A 24,359-nucleotide genomic window follows, 5' to 3' on the forward strand; every position below is an offset into this window, starting at 1 on the left:
CCTTAATATAAAATTCATACCTTCTCGTATACTTTTATAACTACAATTTGCCCCTTTTTATGTAACACCGCCTTTATATCTTTAGTTTATCTTTATTGTATTCTGTAAACTTCCTTATCTTTATTAATCTACAAGTTTTTATCTGTTTCACATGCTCGTTTCAGCCTCCTCTTGGTTATTATCTTCATCATCTCCTTTCTCTCTTCCTTCGTTTGTCGTGTTCTATTTTTCCTTACACTTTTGGTCCCCTCGTTATTGCCTCTTCTCTGTTCCCTCGTTTGTAGCGTATTTTTATTGCTTTATGCTTCCTGTTATCGTCTCTCTCTCTCTCTCTCTCTCTCTCTCTCTCTCTCTCTCTCTCTCTCTCTCCTCTCTCTCTCTCTCTCTCTCTCTCTCTCTCTCTCTCTCTCTCTTCTCTTCTCTCTCTCTCTCTCTCTCTCTTTTTTTTTTTTTTTTTTTATTTATACAAATCTACATGATATGTGTTTACAGAGTTGTTGTACATATACTTTACATATTTCATACAACAATTTAGGCTAAAGAAGTCACTGTTAATGCCTTCTATCTGAAAGCCTCTCTCTGTTTGTCTGTTGCAACCACACATTCACTGCAGTGTTGAACTGCTGCCTGGTCCAGCCCTCAACACTTGGCTGCACTGTAACAAACTCGTTCCACCAGCCAATGTATGTGTTCAGAAACTGTCTTTGATGGTGCCACGTTCTGCACCTGGGCTGGTGCAGCTCCCCAGGGGCACGTGTGACAGCTCTGGTGGTGACTTCGGCATGTCGGGCAGGCTGCCGGAGAGCCTGTAGGTGTGGCACCCGTTGCTGTTGCACCTTGAACATGACGGTGAGGCCCGCCACGTCTCGTCGGTGCTGGAGGGTGTGCAGTGCAGGCTGAAGGCTGAGCACACTGTTCCTGATGAGTCTCGCCGCTCGGTCCTGCACCTTGTCCAGGAGAGCTAGGTGCTTGTTTGCCGCGCCGCCCCAGGCCAGGCACGCGTACTCCAAGGAGGAGCGGACCTGCGCCTTATAGAGTAACTCCAGTCCCTTGGCGTCAAGGAGGTAGGAGATTCTCCTCAGGGATGCCAGCTTCCCTGAGGCCTCTCTGGCGAGTCGCTCCACGTGGGTTCTGAAGGTCAACTTACGGTCGTAAGTGACCCCCAGCACCTCCACCTCATCCCGCGGCGTCAGTGTCTCCCCGTTGAAGGTGAGGCGCGGGGCTCTACTTGTCCTGTTGATAGTGAGCTGCTGGGTTTTGTGAGCGGCAAACTTTACTTGCCACTTCCTTCCCCAGGCTGCAACAACGGCTCAGGGTGGCGTTGATGTCGTGGTTGGCTGCAGCTTTCCTCCTCCAGTTCCGTAGCTGTGGGATAGTGTTATGTCATCTGCAAACGCCTTCGCGGTAGGAACGAGGTGCATCAGATCATTGACATACACATTCCACAGCAAAGGGCCGAGGCAGCTCCCTTGAGGAACACCTGCCCTTATGGGCTGTGGATTTGATTCCCCGCCCATTGATGATTACTTTGAGATGTCTGTCTCTCAAGTAATTCTCAAAAGAGCTGGAGGAGAGCCCCGTCCACGCCTATAGCACGGAGCTTTGTGGTGAGGGCTGCGTGCCACACTCTGTCGAACGCCCCCTCGATGTCAAGAGCCACGACAGCCGTGGGCTTCCCTTGGTCCAAGGCCCCACTCCACTCCGTCGAGAGGAGCAGGTGCAGGTCTGCCGCCGACCATCCCCTGCCTGAACCCAAACTGTCTGTTGTTCAGCAGGTGGTGTCTCTCGAGGTGCCGCGTGACTCTCGAGGCCACAACAGTTTCCAGCACTTTGCCTCAGCACAGGCAGCAGGGACACGGGTCTGTAGTTTTTTGCCTCTGTCTTTGCATTTTTCTTGTGCAGAGGCACCACACTACTCCCCTTCCACATTTCAGGCCATGTGGCGCTGCTGAGGCAGTGGTTAAAGAGTGAAGCGAGTGGGCGCGCCAGCTCCGCAGCACACTGTCGGAGTACGCGGGGACTAATGTCCTGTGGCGCCACCGCTTTTTTCTCGTCCAAGTTTGCGAGTATCACTTTCACTTCCTCTTAATTTGTGTTCACTGTCTCTAGTGTTTCTTTCACGATTTGAGTGAGTAGCGGAGATGGTCTTTCAGGGTCGGGGATGCACATTTTTTAGGCGAAGTGCTTGGCCAGGAGGTCCGCTTTGTTACGAGCAGTGTGGGCAATGCTGCCGTCTGCCCGGTGGAGTGCAGGAATGGAAGTGCCCCGCGACTCACCCTGCTGGTCATTGACAAGGCTCCACCACTGTTTACAACCAACCTGGCCTCCTCTTAGCTTACTCTTGAGGTTAGCTTTCCACTGCTCCACTGCCCATGTTTGCGTGGTATTCATGTGTATTGTTGCCTCTCGGTGCCTTAACCTGTTCCTGTCAGTGGGGTGTCTCTTAAGAGCACGCCAGGCTCGGTGCTTGGCATCAGAGGCAGAGCGGCACGCAGGGCCAAACCAGGGCTGGTCTGATGCCTTGGTTTTGTGGTCCGAGTGCGGCACCCAGCGGGCCTGCAGGGCGTGGAGCAGCTGGGTGAGCCGCCTCACCTGCTGGTTAGCGTCGCCATGCAGCACGTCTCCCCAGTCTGTGGTCTTCAGGGCGGCACGTTTCTTGTTCTTGATCTTCTTTTTCTTTTTCTATTAACTATTTTTCTCTCCCTTTTCCAGTCGTCTTTTCCTCACCTACCAGTCTCTCTCTCTCTCTCTCTCTCTCTCTCTCTCTCTCTCTCTCTCTCTCTCTCTCTCTCTCTCTCTCTCTCTCTCTCTCTCTCTCTCTCTCTCTCTCTCTCTCTCTCTCTCTCTCTCTCTCTCTCTCTCTCTCTCTCTCTCTCTCTCTCTCTCTCTCTCTCTCTCTCTCTCTCTCTCTCTCTCTCTCTCTCTCTCTGCCTTATCTTATTCAATTATTCCACTCCCCTCGCTATTTTCGCCTTTTCCTTGTGTTCTCCCTTTCTCTCCGTCTCTGTGATTCTTCCCCTCACTCGTTCGTTATCTCCTTTGTCACTATTGTTTTGTGATTTTGTTTTCTTCTCTACTCTGATTATTTTTTTCTTTTACAGCTTCGTTCATTTTCTTTAGTGCTTCAGTGTTTGAGATTTCTGTTGGACAAGTGTTTCAGTGTTTGTTTATTTAAATTCTCGTGTATTTGCTATCTGCTTCCTATTTTTCATGGTGGGAGGAGGACACACACACACACACACACACACACACACACACACACACACACACACACACACACACACACACACACACACACACACACACACTACCATCTAATCTCACATTTATTTAGATTCCATAATGTTTGTTATCTAATTTGTTCTTATTTTTCTGTTTTTATGGTGACACACACACACACACACACACACACACACACACACACACACACACACACACACACACACACACACAGTACCGTCTCAGCTCAGCACAACACGGGGTCATCGATCTTACTGTATTACGTCACAAGTTGTCCCAAATATAACTTTTCACGACCACTCACAGCTCGTAACATTGTACACGCTCAGGAAACTTTTTTTACTATAACCTAGAGATATATTTGTACACAGTTATGGCTCCAATTTCTTCTTTATGCTTTATATATGAAGTTTTACGTAAGAACTGTGACTGAAAATACGACTTTTATTCATATTTATTTAGTTTTCAAGGTTGTTGGATATTTTTATTTGTTACATTCCTGAAAATTTGAAGACATTTGCTTATATATTTATTTAGTTTTCATCGTTCATTTATTTATTTTTTTTTTTTGTCACATTTCTAAAAATTTAAAGCGATTTGCCATTTAATATTCACGAATCTAGACATCACTTGCTGTTTTCCCTCTCACCATCACCACTACCGTCACCACCGCCACCACCACCACACTCCACCTTCTTCCTCCTCCTTACCATTTCATTTCCTCTTTTAAGGCACGAATACCCACACCAACCTTCCTATTCCTTCTATCCATTCCTTCTAGTTCGCCTCTGTATTATTACCCGTTTCTTTCTTGTTCTCCCCCACCTCACACGCCTTTCACCTTTTATTCTGATCCTAATTTATCTCCTCTTCCTCTTCATTTCCATTCCTTTTCACCATTTCTCGGTCATTCCCCGTTTTCCTTCTCTTTTCTCTCCCCATATCACACTTCGTTCTCCTTTTATTCAGATCCTTCTAATATATCTTCTCCTCCTTTTCCTTTACATTTCTTCCTCCAGTCATTCTAATCTATCTCCGCCTCTTCCTCCTTCCTTTGCAGTGTCCTCACCACGTCCCCAAGCCTCCCTATCACCTCTTTCCTTGTGTCCTCCCTCTTAAAGTTCCTTCAAGTCTTTCTTCCTCCCCTTTTTCCCCTCCCTCTCATCCCGCGAGCCCCCATCTCCTCGGCTGTCTTGTGTTATCAGAGTAACCACACTGTTTTTGGGGTTTTTCGTTACTTTTGTGTGACGGAAATATATCGCTTCTGGCCCCCGAGCCCTTGGGAAAAACTGGCGGTATCATTTTGTGTACGTACTAAAGTGTCCTGTCTGTGCCTCGATCTGGTGTTTTTTTTTTTTTTTTTTTTTTTTTGTTCTTTTTTTTTTCCTTCCTTTGGGGTGGATTGGATTGAGGAGAGGGTGTGTCCGGTGATTGCTTTTGTTTTTTGTTGTGGTTCGATTGTGGTGATGGTGTTGGTGGTGTTGCAGTGGTTATGGGGTTGGTGTGGTTGTTGTTGTTGTTGTTGTTGTTGTTGCTGTTGTTGTTGTTGGCGGTGGTGGTGGTGGTGGAGGTGGTGAAGATTGTGGTTATGTTGTTGTTGCTGTTATTGTATTTCTTATTTTTATTCTTGTTTTTTTTATTTGTTCTTGTTCTTACTTATTTTCTAGTTGCCTTTTTCATTTTTATTCTCAGTGATGTTTTTCCTAACTATATTTTCCTTGTCCTACTTGTTCTCGATTTTGTTATTCTTGCTTTAATTCCATTACTTTCCTTTTCCTCTTCATTTATTTGTTTTCTTTCCTCCTCTTCCTCCCTTCCTTGTCTCTGCCTGTGCATTTCCCTTCCTCATTCCTTACCTTCTTTCCTCTCCTCTATCCTCCCACTCCCTCCCACCTCCCCATCTCCATGTCCACCTTCTTCCCTCCCTCCCTCCCTCCCTCCGACATTCCCTCCTTTCCTTCACGATAACTTCCCTCCCCAGGCACGTCTTTCTCCCTCCCTCCTTATCTAACGTGTAGCCTCCCGCCTCGAGTCTCAAAACATATTGTTTTTTTTTTCTCTCTCTCTCTTTTTCCTTAATTATTGATGTTCGTGAAGTCGAAAGCTGAAAAAAGTTTATTACGGTGGGAAATGCGTTTTTATTTATTTATCAATTTTAATTTTGTTGTTAAGAGATATATATTTATTTGAATGACAGGTGGTGTACACTTGCTATCTTACTACTACTACTACTACTACTACTACTACTACTACTACTACTACTACTACTACTGCTACTACTACTACTACTACTACTACTACTACTACTACTACTACTACTACTACTACTACTACTACTACTACTACTACTACTATTATACTGATGGTGCTACTCGAAAAATGTGAATAAACTCAATGGAGGAGACGAATGGAAGAAATAATTTTGTTTTTCAAGATAGAATGACTAGGGGGAGTGAATGTAAAAGAAGAGGAAGAGGAAATAGATTAGAAATATCAGAATAAGAGGAAAGAAAGTGAGGTAATGAGAAGTGAGGAAAAGAATGTAAATGAATTAGCCAAAAAACAAAGGAGACAAGGAAGAAAACGAAAAAAAAAAAACCCTAATAAGAAAGAAAGAAAAGAAGCAAGACAGTAACAAGGAAAACACCCGGAAGAAAGGAAGGCAAAAGACAACGAAGGAGAAAAGGAAAATAAAGAAAAGGAAAAGGAAACACGACTGTAACAAAAGAAAACAACCGGAAAAAGGAAAAGAATAGAAGACAACAAAGGGAAGAGGAGAGAAAACAAGGAGAGGTGGAAGGGAACGGGCAGGAGGAGAGGAGGGAGGTGAAGGGCGGCGTAAGTTCAAGGTCAGGTACGTGATAGACTAACAGGGAAGAGAAAATGACATCCCCAAGCCCAGGTAATTTTTTGAAAGGCGCCGTTACACTCCCTCTCTGCTCTCCCTCTCTGCTCTCCCTCCTCTCACCTGGAATGTGGACTTTGCCTTTCCTTGAGCTTTGTTGAGTTTGTGATGAAATGTCGCCTCTCTTTTGATGACGATAGGGTTACTGATAAATGTTCCACGGGATAAACAATAAATGACTGGCTTGTTTTGAGAATATTAATAAACAAGTATACTTTTTAAGGGGTTTAGGGTACACGTTTTTCTTCTTTTTTGTCATTTCTCTTTTCTTTCATCTTAAGTTTCATAACAATAGAAAGTTACTGGTAAATGTTCCTCAGAATAAATATTAGTTAATAAGTATGTTTTCAGAATATCAATAGACAACTATAGTTTACTTTGAGCTCAGGTTAAAATGTCGTTATTTTTCTTCTCTAGATTTTTTTTTTTTTCTTTATTAAGAACATGTAGGTTATTGATGAAAGTTTAATGGAATGAAACTTATAACATAAATTTGCTTCAAAAATATTACAAAACATGCATTTTTTTTCCTCAACCTGGGATAAAATGGCATATTTTTTCTTTCTTTTCTTTGACCTTCAGTTGCATAAGACAACGAATATACTTAATGAAAAAAAAAAAAAAAAATGCTGCTAAGCTCTGCAATATACCATTCGAGAAAATTTAACATGCAATTGCTTTCATTACATTTCTATTACTTAGAATTTCTTTTTAAGAATGCAATACAAAAGCAAAAAAAAACTATATATAACATAAGAATTCAGACAGAAAACGATATAACATTATGAATATATTTTCTTGATCTTAAACTTGAACGGCTGAGATATAAAAGAAAACTCTTGATGCAACGTTTATGAGAATGTTGTGTGTGTGTGTGTGTGTGTGTGTGTGTGTGTGTGTGCTCACCTCCGAGTGAAAGTGACGTGAAAATGACGCGAAATTCCTGACATGAAGGAGACCACCAGGATCATTTACCTCAGTCCTCGTTAAAATTATGTCTGGTTAGCGAGATTGGGTGGAAGAGTGGCGGGGTGGTGGTGGTGGTGGTGGAATGTGACGGTGTTCAGGTGGAGTGACTGTGTGACTGTGTGGTGTGGTGGTGTGCGTGACGGTATTGCGGCAGCGTGGAGTGGGCGTGTGAGGGTGTGTGATCTTGCAAGTGACTGGCATGGAGGTCATATAAATTTCAATCTTCGTTTAGTTTGCTTTCAGGACAAGATGCGTATTTATTATTATTATTATTATTATTATTATTATTATTATTATTATTATTATTATTATAATTATTATTTTTATTATTATTATTATAAAGGTTAATCTCTAAAGCGGCTGCAGTCAGACAAACACGCGGATAATGTAGTAAGCCTATTCTAATTATCATTATCTAGTATTATCATTACCAATTTATTATTCATCACATCAGCTTTTTCCTAATGGCAAAAAGCAACGATCAAGAATCCCCTTTAACTTCGTATACATGAGACTTTTCGTTATATTCATCGTTATCGTATTTGCCCGTGAACTGAGAAAAAGCGTAAATTACAAACCATTATCGCATATTTCACATAGGGCAAGTAAGAATTAAATGTTAGAACATCCAGTGAATAGTTGACGCTGTGCAGGGAAGCAGGACCAAAGCAACAAGGCAGAACAGATAAGGCGGGATAATTAAGACAGGACAGGTAAGGCAGGAAAGATAAGGCAGGACAGGTAAGGCGGGACACTTAATGCTGAACAGGTAAGGCGGGACAGGTAAGACAGGACAGGTAGGGCGGGACAGGCAAGGCGGGACAGGTAAGGCGGGACAGGTAAGGCAGGACAGGTAATGCGGGACAGGTAATGCAGGACAGGTAAGGCGGGACAGGTAATGCAGGACAGGTAATGCAGGACAGGTAAGGCGGGACAGGTAAGGCAGGACAGGTAACACAGGTAGTCAATAGTTAAATAACATACACTGAAGTTACCGCTTTCCTTCAATCTCAAGGCACACGAGTAAAAAATGTTAATAACTTTCAAATCCTGCTCTGACTGACAAGCAGGTGGAGGTAGGAGAGGCGAGGCAGGCACCAGGCATCACGAGGAGCAAGATGAGTCAAGACCTTAAAGACCTTCAAATCTTGCTCCTCTCATCGCCTCACTAACGCTGCAAGTCGAGGCGGATCCAATCACGGCTTAATCTTGTCTGCACGGGTTACGTCCTTGCATCTCCCAGTGTACCTTCTTGCCTAAGTTCCCTCCACTAAGCAGGATTCTCCGTCCCCTCCCTCCTTTCCTTCCTCTCTCTCTCTCTCTCTCTCTCTCTCTCTCTCTCTCTCTCTCTCTCTCTCTCTCTCTCTCTCTCTCTCTCTCTCTCTCTCTCTCTCTCTCTCTCTCTCTCTCTCTCTCTCTCTTTCCCTTCCAGTCCAGCGCCGCAAATAGATTACATCGATCTTCACGTCTTAATCTGAGATCCTCGCGGGGGAAAAACTTTGCTCACTGCCCCCCTCAGCTCCCCTCAGCCTCACCAGCCTGCCACACCACACTCTCAGGACCTAATACACTTCAGACTTCCTCCCAAACTCCTCATCCTCACCCCTTTAGTGGATCGTCTTGGTATCTTTTCCTCCTCACTCCTCCTCTCAGATAAGGTACTTTTTTTGCTTTTTCTTCTCCCTCTCCCCCCCCCTCTCTCTCTCTCTCTCTCTCTCTCTCTCTCTCTCTCTCTCTCTCTCTCTCTCTCTCTCTCTCTCTCTCTCTCTCTCTCTCTCTCTCTCTCTCTCTCTCTCTCTCTCTCTCTCTGTGTGTGTCTCTCTCTGTGTGTGTGTGTGTGTGTGTGTGTGTGTGTGTGTGTGTGTACGTCTCTGTCCGTCTCTGTCTGTCTGTATCCATTTATCTGTCTGTCTCTGTCTACTTCTTTAACACCTTTCTTCCCTCCCTCTTACCCACCCTCCCTCCTCTCTCCCCCCGCCCTGTATCCTTCACGTCATTGCCCTCGGTCCAGCGTCGTCATGTGATCCTAAGGGATGGTAGGAGGTCCCGAGGGCAGACAGAGTGAGGCAGTAACCCGGCCACAACACAGAGTCCCGACGTGATCAGCATGTGAGGCGCGTCCACCATCTCTCCTCATTAGCCAGTGACGAGGAGGAGGAGGAGGAGGAGGAGGAGGAGGAGAAATAGGAGGAGGAGAAAAGGAAGGTCCAGGGTTGAGGTATGGAACAAGGTCTCTCTCCCTCTCTTTCCTCCTGTTTTCGTATCCTCCTTTCCCTCACCTCTCTTCTTCGTCCCTCCTCCTCCTCCTCTAACAGCTTCTCCTCCCACCCACGCATCGGGATAAAGGTAAAAGGTGGCGGGTTCTTGTGTAAAAGGGAGAGCAGAAGAGTAACTGGGCCGGACACTACTTTCTCTCTCTCTCTCTCTCTCTCTCTCTCTCTCTGGTGTGCTCTCTACTCTTTCCTTCTGTTCAAAAAAATTACCGTGCTAATACTCGCTGTCTGAAGCAAGTTGAGGACTTTGTTGAGTTTTGGTTCAAGTTGTTGTGTTGTTGAGAGAGAGAGAGAGAGAGAGAGAGAGAGAGAGAGAGAGAGAGAGAGAGAGAGAGAGAGACGAGAGAGAGAGAGAGAGAGAGAGAGAGAGAATGTAGTGTCTGGACCTTGAAACACGGAATTAAATTAAGTCAGCATTCCAGTTCATACACACACACACACACACACACACACACACACACACACACACACACACACACACACACACACACACACACACACACACACACACACACACACACTAATCAGCACTCAGCACTCTTCCAAACACCTTCCCAACACAGGATGCCGTCTGACTCAAAGGACGCGTCAAATTTATGATTATCCTTGACGGGGCTGTGGAAGGAGGAGGAAGAGGAGGAGGAAACAAGGAAAAATAGGAGAAGAGAGCTGAGGAACAGGAAAGGGAGGTGAAAGAGAAGGAAGAATAAGAGATCGAGTGAGAAACATAGAGGAAAAGGAAGAGAAAGAGGAAAAGAGATCCAGTAAGAGACAGGAAGGAAAAAGAATGAAGGGAGAAGGAGAAATTGGGTAAGAAAGAGGAAAAATAGGAACAAGAAATAGAAGAGATAGGAGAATAAAGGAGAAAACAGAAAAGAAATATGGAAAAAAGAGGAAAACAAGAAATGGAGTAAGAAGTAGGAGAAAATAGGGAGAGGAGGAGGAGGAGGAGGAGGACGAGGAGAAATGTAAGCTGAAAACAAACAGAAGATCGAGAAAGTGGAAGAGGACGAGGAAAAAACGAATATTTAAGAAATGAAGAATAAAATAAAATATAAAGAAAGAAGAGGAAAATAAAAGACAGACGGCGAAGAGGAGATAGAAAAAGCATTATTGATAAACGTAAATAAATAGACAGAGAACAAAAAAAGAGGATATAGAGAGAAGAAAGATAAGGATTAAGAGAAAGAAAGAATAAAGAGAGGTTCAAGAATAAAGAGGACACAGAAGAGAAAGAGAATTGGAAAAGGAAGAAATAAAAAAAAATATAAAGAAAACGTGAAAGACAAAATATGATCATTCAAGGAAGTAAAATAGAAAGAAAGAAAAAGAAGGAAGAGAGGTATGAGAGAAGATGGGAAAAGGAGACGATAAAGGAAACCACAGGAAATTAGGAGAACCATAAGGGTGGGGCTTTGGTGAGGCAGAGTTGTGTTTTGAACCTTATAATATTCACTACATTTAGCACACCACCACCACCACCACCACCACCACCACCACCACCACCCTCTTGTATATTGTTTTGTTTGTCTTTTTTTTTTTTTGTGTGTGTGTGCGTGTCTTTTTTCCCTCCCGGCGGATACTGACGCGTGGTGACAGGAAAGTGACGTGTGACTTTTTTCCTTACGTCAACTTTTAAGGAAGAAATGCAGCTCAGTCATATTTCCGTTGTTGACAACAACAACGGAAATATGTTGGTGGTGGTGGTGGTGGTGATGGTGGTGGTTGAGTTTCAGCTGTAGTAATGGTGGTACTGGTTTTTGTGTCTCATGTTTTCCTCCACTGCGTATAAGGAATAAATTACGAGTCAAACTCAAGCAAAAGAGAAGAAAGTGAACGAGTGAGTTGCAGATTATTCATAGTGACCAGTGACTTCCGGTTCATGATGTGTATGTTTTATTTATCACATAAGACGGAACTTTTTTTTTTTTCTAGACATATATCTTTATTTTTGTGTGTGCGCGTGTGCAGGTCGCCAGCAGAGGACACAAAAAAAGAAGGTAAAATAAGATCGCTATTTTGCATTAACGAAAAAAAAAAAGAGAGAGAGAGAGAGAGAGAAAGTCAACCAGAGAGAAATAAGAAAAAGTGGTTTGTTAAGTTCAGTGTTCCAATACTTTTCTGAAGCAGGTCAAGTCTTATGAAGCAAGAGAGAGAAAGAGAGAAAAATAAAACACTCACGGATTTCTGAATTCCTACTTAAGTAAAACAAAAATGGAGGGGATGTAGATTATTTATGCAGACTCAATGACGTTCCAAAAATCATGAAGAGCGAATTTAAGACTCCCATACGCGCATACTCCTCAAGCCTCTTTCAGTTATCTTAAGAGCGATCGCCTTTCAGCTCATAGAAAACGACTCCTTGATATTCCTGCCAAGTTTGGGTGTAAAAAACGTGAGAGAAAATGAGGGACGGGACGAGAGGGACGGAAAGGGAGGGAAGGAAAGGACTCTCAAGTACTCAGAAACGCGCGGACGAAAAAAAAAAAAAAAAAAAAAGAAATATATATAAAACGGAAAGATGCTGATGAAGGTTGAAAAAAAAAAAAAAAAAACTGGTATACATTTTACAGATTCAAGTCGTGGGAGTTGAGTGGCAGAATTTTGGGGTAAACTAAGATTCTGATGGAACGGGGAACGATTATGATACTCGCATGAAACAAATTGGTAAGTATATGGCATGTACGTGTAGGTGGAACTAGAATAATGCTTGCTGGTATGTATATATTGTAGATTACATAAAAATTAACGCAAATAAACACATAGAAAAAGGTATATAAACAGAAAGGAACATGTATAGAAAAACGTACAGAGAGAGAGAGAGAGAGAGAGAGAGAGAGAGAGAGAGAGAGAGAGAGAGAGAGAATCTCTTCTACTCATCCTCCCAAAATAATACGATTTACAGGAAGAATGAAAGGCGGAAAATTAAGATAACAAAATTAATTACCTCATCTGGGTGTGAAGGGCGGCGAGCAGCGAGTGAGCGGCTGGCGTGGCTGGCATACACCGGCGGGCCAGCGCGTCCAGCCTCCTTATTACACTAATTAAAAACGATCCTCGCCCTCCACCTCATCAAATTAATTAAGCGAAGGCGCCTTGTTATTATTGGAACGAAGAAAATTGGCTGATTGATCGCCTCAGCTCCGTGATATATGATAAGTAGGAGCGTGATGGCGTCGCTCATTTTAAGGTGTGTGTGTGTTTGCGCTCTCCAGTAATCCCGCGTTGCTTTGTGATTGGTGTTTTTCTCGTCTGTTTTTATGTTATTTGGATGTTACACTTAACTACTTATACTTCTGCAGTAGTGACAGATAGAATAAAGAAAATAAAGACCTTGTAGAAGATAAACAGTTGACAAAAAGGAAAGAGAGACATCCACATCCACTGAACGCCCTGCAACTACAGAGATATATTAGTTTGCCCAGCAGAGGCGTGTGATCCAGGTACTCATAACTCCCAGTGACGGGCTGACAGACGCGATGAAATAGAAGGAAAAACATAATCTGCATTCATAATATTTTCCCTCCATACGTGACCCGCGGTATTGTGGTCTGAGCTCCAGGATCGTTTCATTTACAAGAGATATGAAATTTTTAGCGATGGAATATTGTGAACTGTTGTATTTTGACTTTGAATGAGTTTTATGGAAAGGTACCGAAAGATTGTGATTGGAATGTTGTTGTATGGTGTAAATCGAACCTTTTTTTTTATTTGTTTTATTTTATGATGTAGCTGCAAGTGTACGTGTAGTGCAACTGTACTAAACCTGTTCAAAAATAACCTAATGGAAAGCATGTCATAAAAAATATATGCAAAATAGATTAAAAGTAAAAAAATATTCGATAGAACCAAAAATAGTTTTCTATATCAGGTAAAAAGAATGAAAAAAAGAAAATTCCGTTTACATAACAGGAGAAAGAGAGAGAGAGAGAGAACAGGAGAGAGAGAGAGAGAGAGAGAGAGAGAGAGAGAGAGAGAGAGAGAGAGAGAGAGAGAGAGAGAGAGTCAACCTCGACAGCCTAAGAAAACATGATCTTTTGGCTCCTCTTCCTTGTACTCTGTCTCTCTCTCTCTCTCTCTCTCTCTCTCTCTCTCTCTCTCTCTCTCTCTCTCTCTCTCTCTCTAGCGGTATTTTAGTATCAATGTATTTTTCCTTTCCCCAGAAGTCAAGGAGGATTACTTATTTGGGCCTCAAGCCACGGAGCGTTAAGTGCTTAGCTCACCTGAGAACAAACGGTGACCTCTCCCACCTTCCTCCCACGCTCAGGTGAGAGTGGAAAAAGTCAGGCCCTCGTTGTGTTATTATTGGTTCGCAATCCTTTACGTTTACGGTGTGTGTGTGTGTGTGTGTGTGTGTGTGTGTGTGTGTGTGTGTGTGTGTGTGTGTGTGTGTGTGTGTTTGTGTGTGTGTGTGTGTTTGGATATTAGCTTATTGTTACGGGTAATAATTTTTCCGATACAGGTCTCATAAATCCCTCTACCTCAGCGCCTTTGTGTGCGTGAGAAATGGGGGATAACCGATGACGGAGTGATGAGGGGGAGAGAGTGATGCGGAGACGTGAAGGGCGGCTCGGGAGGCTGAGAAATGAGAGGCTGAGGTGCTTTGGAGGGCCTCGGATTTTACCAGACACAAAGGAACATAAAGAAGTGTACAGGAGCGTCTTGTGGAGTGGGATGTGAGGAGATGCATGGTCGTGGGGAGAGATTTTTAGCGAGTGATTGATATGTATGAAGGAGACAAGCCAAGGGAGCTAAAGACGGAAAAAAATGACACTGATTTGCCTCTTTCCCCCTCAAAAAGGAGAAAGAAATGTTAAACAGAGAGCTAAAAATGAAGTCTGATTTAGTTATGAAAGATTACATTATTTTTGTATATATATATATATATATATATATATATATATATATATATATATATATATATATATATATATATATATATATATATATATATATATATATTATATTTTTATTTATTTATTTATTTATTTTTTTTTTTTTTCAGGAGGGAATACGATTTACCTGATTCAAAGAAATATAAAGGAACGTGCGGTAAGATTGTCCTGTACAGCAACATATATAAAGATGAATGATGGCACGAGGAAATAAGAACATAAGAACATAAGAAATAAGGGAAGCTGCAAGAAGCGACCAGGCTTACACGTGGTAGTCCCTGTATGAACACACCTACCTATTTCCATCTGCTATCCCCATCCATAAACTTGTCTAATCTTCTCTTAAAGCTCTCTAGTGTCCTAGCACTAACTACATGATTACTGAGTCCGTTCCACTCATCTACCACTCTATTTGAGAACCAATTTCTTCCTATCTCCTTCCTAAACCTAAATTTTTCAAGCTTGAACCCGTTATTTCTTGTTCTACCCTGGTTGCTGATCCTAAGAATTTTGCTTACATCTTCCTTGTTATAACCCTTATACCACTTAAAGACTTCTATCAGATCCCCTCTTAACCTACGTCTCTCTAAAGAATGTAAATTTAACAGCTTCAACCTCGCCTCGTAAGGAATACTCCTCATCCCCTGTATCCTTTTAGTCATTCTCCTCTGTACTGATTCTAATAGACCTATATCTTTCCTGTAATGTGGGGACCAGAACTGCACCGCGTAGTCTAGATGAGGTCTGACCAGCGCCAAGTATAGCTTTAATATTACTTCCGGCCTTCTACTTTTAACACTCCTAAAAATGAATCCTAGTACCCTATCTGCCTTGTTTCTGGCTTCTATGCAAATGAAAAGAACAGCTATTTTTTAACCAGTCTTTGCAACATTTCCTCGGTAGAGACTTCATTCCTGCTTACCGCTATCTTGCACAAACTTATTCATTGTATAATTGAACTGCTTTTACTTGTAGAATGTACAAAGATGAATGATGGCACGGAAGAATTAACAGAATATCTACTTTTTAATCATCATTGCAACATTTCCTCGACAAAGACTTTTAATTTTTGCTCACTGTCTTGCACGAACTTATTCATTGTTTAATTGAACCGCCTTTACTTGTCTGCTCAGAGGTACAAGTGTCTCTATTTCACTGCTAGATTGATGCTGCCGCCGGGAAACGATGGTGATCATTCTACGTAAACAACATATAAATATATTCCCCCTCGTCCATGAAGGGATGGTTCTTTTTCTACTTCACCGGTGGAGTGTGAGATTGTAAGGGGCGGCCAGCAAGGGGTCGTCACTTGGCGAGGGGACCTTCTCATCATGTAGTGTCTCATTCCCTCTCTTTAGGCCACCCAACCCCGCGTAGGACACACACACACACACACACACACACACACACACACACACACACACACACACACACACACACACACACACACACAGAAAAAAAGAAAGAGAAAAAGAGAGAGAGAAAAAAAAAGAGAGAAAGGAATGTGTGTGTGTGTGTGTGTGTGTGTGTGTGTGTGTGTGTGTTCATAACTCCTCACCTGTTACAGAACATGGAGGTGCATACGAAAGAAAGAAAACGGGAAGCATGTAAGTGAGGCAAAATAAAAGGCAAGTGTGTCTGATTCACGATGCAATACAGGACTTGATATTCTTGCCTCCCTCCGCCTAGAAATGAACCCAGTTAACTATGCAAGGCGGGAGAGAAACGCCTCGCTCGGATATTCCCTTGTATATCTAAAAACCAGGTCGCTTCTGGACATATTGACGCTGCTACGAATAGACACAAACCGTTGCTAACTTTTTACTTTACGAAACGGTTTTATTATTTCTCTCTCTTCCGCTGAAATAAACACTGGCCGGTGATCTTTCCAGCATTAGGGACAGCCAACAATAGCGACAGAGAATTCTGCGTCAGTGGTATTAATAGAAACAACTACTCACTTTTAAATTTACGTTATCAATTTATCTTTTCCCCCTGTGTAAAAATAACCACTGCCATTATTCTGAAACGTTTTGCTCTCTTACAATCAACATTTTCAAAAGCCACCAAAGCTATTAACTGGATTCTCATGATTTCTTCCACCGCCGATGATGCAAAATCCTTGCTAAATTATCTCTAGAATCATTAAAACTTCCCTAAAACCTTAATAACCTCCAGTAGAGCCTGTTACGAGTAGTGAAAGTGAGGCAATGAGACGTGTGAGAGTAAGGTTCAAAGGATAAGACACGAAGAGCGATTGTGGGCGATTAAAACTTACCAGTGTGAGCTAGTTATTGGCCTGATTCAGAACCGCTTCGCTCTAACACCACGACTATTTTCAAAGGCCACAGAGATGACTTGCCGGGTTCTCTAGAGTGTTTCTCCCGTTAATAATGTAGAAAGCTTGTTGGTCTACCGCTTCACCCATAAAAACACTCAAAAACCAGTGCAACTTGAACTTTTCAAAAGTAATGGAGGTGCGGTGCAAAAGTGTTTCAGAATATGGATTTTGGTGCTGAAGTCAGTACTTGAAGACCGCGAGAACACAGGCAAGGAGAAGCAAGGGAAGCATGTGTAGGAAAATATGCGTGAGAAGAAGAGCTTGAAAAATTGTGGTTGTCTTATGCAGAGAGAGAGAGAGAGAGAGAGAGAGAGAGAGAGAGAATATTGCCCCAGTAAAATATTGAAAGCATTATCTAAAACACTCTGCCTTCTCGATATTATGAGTCCGTATTTTCCGAACGCTGTATAATGGAAGGCCGGGAGATGGAGGAGAAGTTGCTGCTGCACAGTAAATGGCAAAAATATGAAGAAAACCCAATAACCTTGCACGGCCGCGGTTCTCGTCCCTGAGGAATGGCTAGGTCAGTAAATTGTCGATATTTACCGCTAACTTCCTCAAGAAAACAAGGAAAATGGACAGCGGTTGATGCTTTTACGTTATCCACACTTCGTTCTAAAAGTATTGTAGTGCACCACCGCAGCCCTCCATCCGTTATCTGACTCCCGCTAAATTTACCGGTGCAGAGGCAAGATTACACCATTTCTCTCCTAGTTCAGTATTACTGCTTCAGATTCTGCAGTCTTTTTGGGGTAAAAATTATCGTTAGTTATCACCTCGAGTAAATTGAACCAGGGGCGTGTCCAGTGGGTGTGGAAATATAAGTGTGGGTGTTTGTACAGACTGGCGTGCGCGTGGATAACATCGTGTGTGTGTGTGTGTGTGTGTGTGTGTGTGTGTGTGTGTGTGTGTGTGTGTGTGGTGTGCGTCTCAGTAAAACAATATGTGCATATGTGCTTGTAATTGGAATGGAGGGAAATAAACAGAGTTATAAATAAGAGAGATGGACGGTGAAGGGGAAAAATTTATACTCCATTGTTAGATTTATAGGTCAGATTCGGAAGAAGGGAATGTATTAACAGTGAAAAACAAACGTGTCTAATAAACAAGCGAAGTTAAAAGTCAACAGAATATATTGACGGAAAAATACAATAAATACCACGAACGCAATACTGTGAAAAGAGAAAGTAGTGGAAATACATCATAAAAGCCCCAGAATTGAAACATGTTATTATTAAGCCAAACCAAGGCAGAACTAGGTCAAGCAATTAAACAATACTCAAGTCTACATACATTACGCCTATTCATTTGTAAACGAGTGAATAAAATGAAAAGACTCTGTGCAACAAAAAAAAAAAAAAAACGTATAAAAGTATAAGGAAAGTGAAGTATTAGGAAAAGAAAAAGAAGATACAGAAATTAAGACGGAGAACGAAACACGAATTAGTAGAGAATAATAATATAAAATAAACACACACAAAAAGATGAAAACCTAAATAAAAATAAATAAATAAATAAATAGGTGAGAAAAACATGAATAAACTCACAAAAAGAAGGGAACGTAAAACAGGAACGTTAAAGAAAAAAAAATAAATAAAAACAACAGAATAATAAAACAACACAAAATATATGATAAATTAATAAAAAAAACAAAACCAACAACATAGTAAACAGCAGGCAGAGAAACCCCTTCACCTCCAACAGAAAGACGACACAATAAAGCAAAACAAAATATGATCAAATAATAAAAACTCATCACAAATAGCCCGGGAGCCGCCAGGTAGAGGACAGCTTCCCCTCTGAAGGGCAGGAGTAAATCAGCAGCCATCCCAACGCACACTCTCCCGCAGGAATACAAATATTGCGTTTACAGGCCCCGCGAGAATCCTGCTGGCGACTCCACTTTGATTTATCGCGGCACATGATTTAATCCAGGCAGGGGAATGTTTCATCTCATAATTGATGGTTATTACGTAGATGTCTCCTCCCTCTCCCTCCCCTCTCCCTCTCCCGTCCCCCTCCTCCCTCCCTCAGCGCTTGTGTCAACAGCAGGGACATTTTAACCAAGTCTCCCCTTCGCCACTGACACACTTTTCTCTCATTACCGCAGTGTGCTGTCGCCACAACTCGTTTTCTTTGACTTGTTTCCTGAAATCTGGTGTGTTTCCTCTAAAAGTGTGTGTGTGTGTGTGTGTGTGTGTGTGTGTGTGTGTGTGTGTGTGTGTGTGTGTGTGTGTGTGTTGAATTTACTGATACATTTCCTTTACGAAGAAGAAAAAGACGACACAATCAGTATTCACACACACACACACACACACACACACACACACACACACAGGCAGGGAGGGAAGGAAACTGGAAAACTTCTCGACGTACTCGTATATTATTTTCATCATTATTTCATTTTTTCCTTGCGCGTTCCCTCAAAGAGAGAGCCATGAAATTACGTCCACTTAAGAAAGTTAGAAAATGCTCGTCTCGATTCATTAACCCTTTTTATTATATTTTTATTCTCCTTTATAACGTTTTCCGGAGAGAGAGAGAGAGAGAGAGAGAGAGAGAGAGAGAGAGAGAGAGAGAGAGAGAGAGAGAGAGAGAGAGAGGGATGAATGAGGGACGCGGTGGTGTAAAGAGGGAAATATTGCTGGCCATAACTATTCTTCAAGACCTTAATCTTTAAATCCTTGTTTATTCATCTCTTCGCTAATCCCTTTTACTCTTTCAGGAATCTTGATAGACGAGGTCCAAGCCAGATATGTGTTTATGGTATCTGAATGTACGCTGTCTTTATTCTCTCTTCTCAGGACCCACAAACTCTCTCCTCTCCCTTTTATTCCTCTCTCCTCTCACTGCCTTCTTCCCCTCTCTCTCTTCAGGACCCACAAGCTCTCTACTCGTCTTTCTATCCCTCTCTCTTCTCACTGCCTCCTTCCCCGCCCTCTCTTCATTCTCTCTCTTCCTCTTTTCACGACCCCACAAACTCTCTCTCTCTCTCTCCTATTCCTCTTTCCTCTTCTCTTCATGAGCCACAAATTCTCTCCTTCCTATCTCTCTCTCCTCTCGCCGCCTTCTCCCACTCCTGTTCTTCAAAACACACTGTTAGTCAGAGGAAAATGTACTTTCTTAATTTATCACGATGGTCTGAAGCCTACACATTTCCAGACTCCCCCCTCCTCTCTCTCTCTCTCTCTCTCTCTCTCTGGATCATATTCTGAAACCCTTCCCTGTCGTACCTTCACTGTTTCAAAAAGCTCTAACTGTAGTTGTACGGGTTTTAAGAGTGTTTTTACGATTTAATTGATAGATTAACAAGATTGGTACATTATTAATAAGAGAAACACTCTTGAGAACCCGGCTAATTATCTTTGTGGCCTTTGACAATAGTCGTGGCAAGAGAGCAAAGCGTTTCTTAATGTGGCACTTCTCTCTCTCTCTCTCTCTCTCTCTCTCTCTCTCTCTCTCTCTCTCTCTCTCTCTCTCTCTCTCTCTCTCTCTCTCTCTCTCTCTCGTGATAAAATTCCTCAAGAGAAGTCACGCTTTCCGTTCCTTCCCAGCCTCCTCCTCCGCCCCCTAAGGCAGCAGCTGGGCGTCCTGTCGGGATAACTTACGGTCGTTCTTATACACACTAAGCACTTCCTCTCCTTCATTCTGCCCACGGTGAAGTTTCGCGACGCTCAGGAAAATGAAGATAAAGTTAAACTATTAAACTACTCATTCACATTTTTTTTTTTTTTTTTTTTTGCGCAGTTTCAGTAATAAATTTTTGTGGTTTCGTTTAATAATGTGAAAGATATCTTGTGTTGTGTTTCTGTTGTGTGATGCGGTGTGTGTGTGTGTGTGTGTGTGTGTGTGTTGTGTTTTATGAATGAAAGAAATGAAGAAAGGTTAATAAACAACTCATTCTCATTTTTTTTTTTAAGCGGTTTCATTGCCAAGTTTCGTGGTTTTATTTGATATTGTGAAATGTGTCAAGTGTTTGTGTTTTGTTTCAGTCTTGTGTTTGCGAGTGCTGTGATCATACACTTCGGTAGAAAAGTGTCCAATTTGCGGGGTTCTATGAATTCATGAACCACATAAAAATTTTCAGCGCACAATTCCGACTACTTTTAGGAGACTTTAGTGAAAATTACTGGGGGTTTCTAAGGATTTTTTTTTTTTTCATGATCTCTGTGATAGTTTAAGAATTCCGCATCATCAATAGGAAGAACACTTATGAAAACACGTCTTATCATCTCTAGAGCCTTTGGAAATAGTCCATGTGTGAGGAAAGGGTTTAACAATACAGGCGTGTAAGTGGTGCTGAAAGTAGTGATGGAAAAGGTGTTTTTGGGAAATAGTGTGGAAGGAAATTAAATCCTGCACACACACACACACACACACACACACACACACACACACACACACACACACACACACACACACACACACACACACACACACACACACACACCGCATCACACAACAGAAACACACTTCCAGGAGCTGTAAAGTGTTTGAGTAATGAGAAGAAGAACGCTGCAGGGTAAAACATTTAATTTGAGACAAGGCTGAAACACTTGTGTCCTGCAAACTGAAGGCGAAGATGCCAACTCGCTGCACGGGGTTTGGGAAACTGAAAATTAATTAAACCGACGGGGAAATTCAACCATTTATAACCCTTATCTCGTATCTATTTAACGTGATTTTTGTAATTCCATACAAAAAAAAAAATCTGTATTGTTATAACTATATTTCAGAATTTTCTGAAAAGTCGTTTACTTTCACTAATATGTCATTAAACGTACAAAAAGTCAGCCACATTTGAAACATATCTTCTCAATATTTCGCTTTATTTTGAAGTTGGGCGTAAAAATCTCTGTAATGTTACTGAAATATCGGTTATCGATAAAGATTTTATCAAATCCACTTCTTAATAATTCCTCTATCAGTTACACGAGTCCTGCGCCTCCTTTTGTTCCTCTTTTATAAGGGAATGCTCTTGAGAGGCTCTCTTGTGTGTGTGTGTGTGTGTGTGTGTGTGTGTGTGTGTGTGTGTGTGTGTGTGTGTGTGTGTGTGTGTGTGTGTGTGTGTGAATAGATATTCAAAGCATTCAGAAATTACACGTACATGCATACAAATTAATGTAAACTAATTCAATAGCTAATCAGTATCTTTACTCTTTCATCCCTCTCACTGACAGACCCTGGATCTCTCTGCCTGATTGACTCTTTCCTTCTTCCTAGGACTTCAACTAATTTCGTTACCGGAATATCAAGACACCTCCTGAAGTACACTGGCCAACCTAACTGAAAATCTTAAAATCTATTTGCATCCAACTTTTATAGAGGAGAAGTAATGAAGCGCCCTTTTTATTCTTAGTTTCCGTAATCTTTGACCAGCCACCATTTTATGTAAGGAGGAAAATAAACTTGTACCGAAAACTAATCATAGTGATAAGACACTCTACACGAAAACCCACTGGAGCCTTGGTCATCTTTGCCTAATCGCCAGCGTGTCAGAATCACTTGTTTGACTGAAGTAATCATGTCGTGGTTCAGTTCTCGACAACGAAGCTAGAGCCTGTGATGTGCCAGTTTATCCCCCCAGATCAATTTCCCAGTTTCCATGATGCTCCAAAGCCAGGCATGACAAACACACACACACACACACACACACACACACACACACACACACACACACACACACACACACACACACACACACACATTAACATTATCATTAGAATTAACTGAATATCATATCACTTGGTTAGTGTACACAATACTAACACACATATGTACAATTGCTTACGTACACACAGTCTCACTATACCAAACACTGAAACTTTCATGTATGTCCGTAGGTGGATTACGTCGCTTTATGTCTTTTGTCCGAGGGTATATTTGGTCCACGCACGGTGCTTGCTTCCACGTACGGTAATTGGTTAGTGCTGGCCAATTGAGAGCGGCGAGTGGAAAGGAGTAATTGGCGGGAGAATCGTTTAGTTTCCTCAATCCGTTCGTGTATTAAGGAATTATGAAGGTAGTTCTTGCCTTTCACAGCGCGGGACTGAGCCAAGTTATGAATGTAGGTGTAATAAAAGCTGTGGTTATGTTTTGGTCATGCGTGTGTAAGTGTGTGTGTGTGTGTGTGTGTGTGTGTGTGTGTGTGTGTGTGTGTGTGTGTGTGTGTGTGTGTGTGTGTGTGTGTGTGTGTGTGTGTGCATGTGTGTTTGCAGAGCGCTCTTCCTCCCCTTCCTCCCCTGTCTCTCTCACAGCAAGGACATCCAGACCATCGTCCAGTCCACTCTCCTCTCACTAGCACCGATGTCTCTCGTTGCAGGAAACACGAGAAGCCTAACTCCTGCTCTTAATTATCGGACAGAATGATGATATGGCGCGCTTGGCTTTCTCGTATTGCCAGCTAACTTCAAACTTCAACCAGCGATTCTGGCGGAATGGAGAGAGAGAGAGGGAGAGGGAGAGGGAGAGTGTGGAGGGAAGCTAGGGGAGGGAAGTGAGGGGAGGAAAGTGAAGGGAGGGGAGGAAATGAGAGGACCACTTGGACAAAAGGGTTCCTGAAGCCTGTCCCGAGGTCCATTTGGTTCCATCTCGTCATTCCCCTTTAATTACTGGACCAAACGAGCGTCACTAATTTTGTATTTGACGTGTCCGCTGGGAGACGTGACGAGGACCATCACGGATCGTCTCATACACACACACACACACACACACACACACACACACACACGCCATCACCTCCTATGGGTTATTTACTCCATTACCCCAAACAAACACACGCCAAAGTGACCGCCATTCACGCTGCACTTGCACAAAAACACGAGGCACTGATGTAGAGTCAAGGCCACGCCAGTATTTACCCCGATAACTGGAAATTGACTTGTTAAAAACCACCCACTGCCGCATGAAGTTTCTATGATTCTGCTTTTTTCTTTTTGTGTGTGTGTGTGTTATTTTGAAAGCGGTGAAAGAGACAGGACGCGGAGCCGACATCACGCGCGGGTGTTATTCGTGTAAATGAAAACACCGCCTTTTGAAGATGTGCGGCCAGCAAGGATGAAGGACAAAGGTAGATGAAGTTTATTTAAGGAATAAGATTACATAAATAAATAAATAAATAAATAAATAAATAAATAAACATAAACGCATATTTAGCAATGCCACTGATGAAAAGGAAGAATACGCATAATGAAAGATGAAGGACAGAGGAAGATTAAAGTCAGTTAAGGAATAAGATTACATGAGACAAATAGATAAATGAATAGAAACACATAGCAACGTCGCTGATGAAATGGAAAAATACCTATAGTGGAGGGTGAAGGCCAAGGGAAAATAAAGGTCGTTAGGGACAATGAAAAATAGATCAACAAACGGAAAAGTGAAATAGTGACAAAAGAAAAAAGTATGGAGGAATGGCGCTGATTGAACAGAAAATTCTCTTAGCATTTTTTTTTTTCTTGTTTGGCTAGTTTGCTTTTGATTTTGTTAACTGTGTGTGTGTATAGCGACTCGTTTTCTTATTTTTCTTGGTAGTACCCCCTTTTTTGTGGCCTTTGTGTTTGACAGATAAAAGTAAAAGAGAGAAAAAAAGGCAGAGCTATCTTGAATTCCTGACATTCCATCACCTCCAGGAAACATCAGAGAGAAAATACAGAAAAAAATAAATAACTGGAAATAAAGTCACGACAGTATATTCCTTGTGAAGCACAAGATTCTTTGCAACAATGAAAAAAAGA

General features: G+C 42.2%; 1 protein-coding gene across 4 annotated transcripts in view; it reads left to right on the forward strand.

Annotated features, from left to right (window-relative positions):
- LOC135102147 (uncharacterized) overlaps positions 1-24,359 on the forward strand; it is an 83,990-nt gene that overhangs the window by 42,168 nt on the left and 17,463 nt on the right. For 2 of the 4 annotated variants that reach the window (XM_064006933.1, XM_064006934.1), the window contains exon 3: positions 13,551-13,654. The exons of 1 other annotated variant lie outside the window; for it this stretch is intronic. In XM_064006933.1, the coding sequence (XP_063863003.1) occupies positions 13,551-13,654 (104 nt within the window). Of the gene's footprint in view, positions 1-11,968; positions 12,055-13,550; positions 13,655-24,359 lie in introns of those variants that run through there. One more of the 4 variants, XR_010269547.1, reaches the window with a different exon arrangement.

This window comes from Scylla paramamosain, chromosome 7 (genome assembly GCF_035594125.1).
Source record: "Scylla paramamosain isolate STU-SP2022 chromosome 7, ASM3559412v1, whole genome shotgun sequence".
Classification (NCBI taxonomy): Eukaryota; Metazoa; Arthropoda; class Malacostraca; order Decapoda; family Portunidae; genus Scylla; species Scylla paramamosain.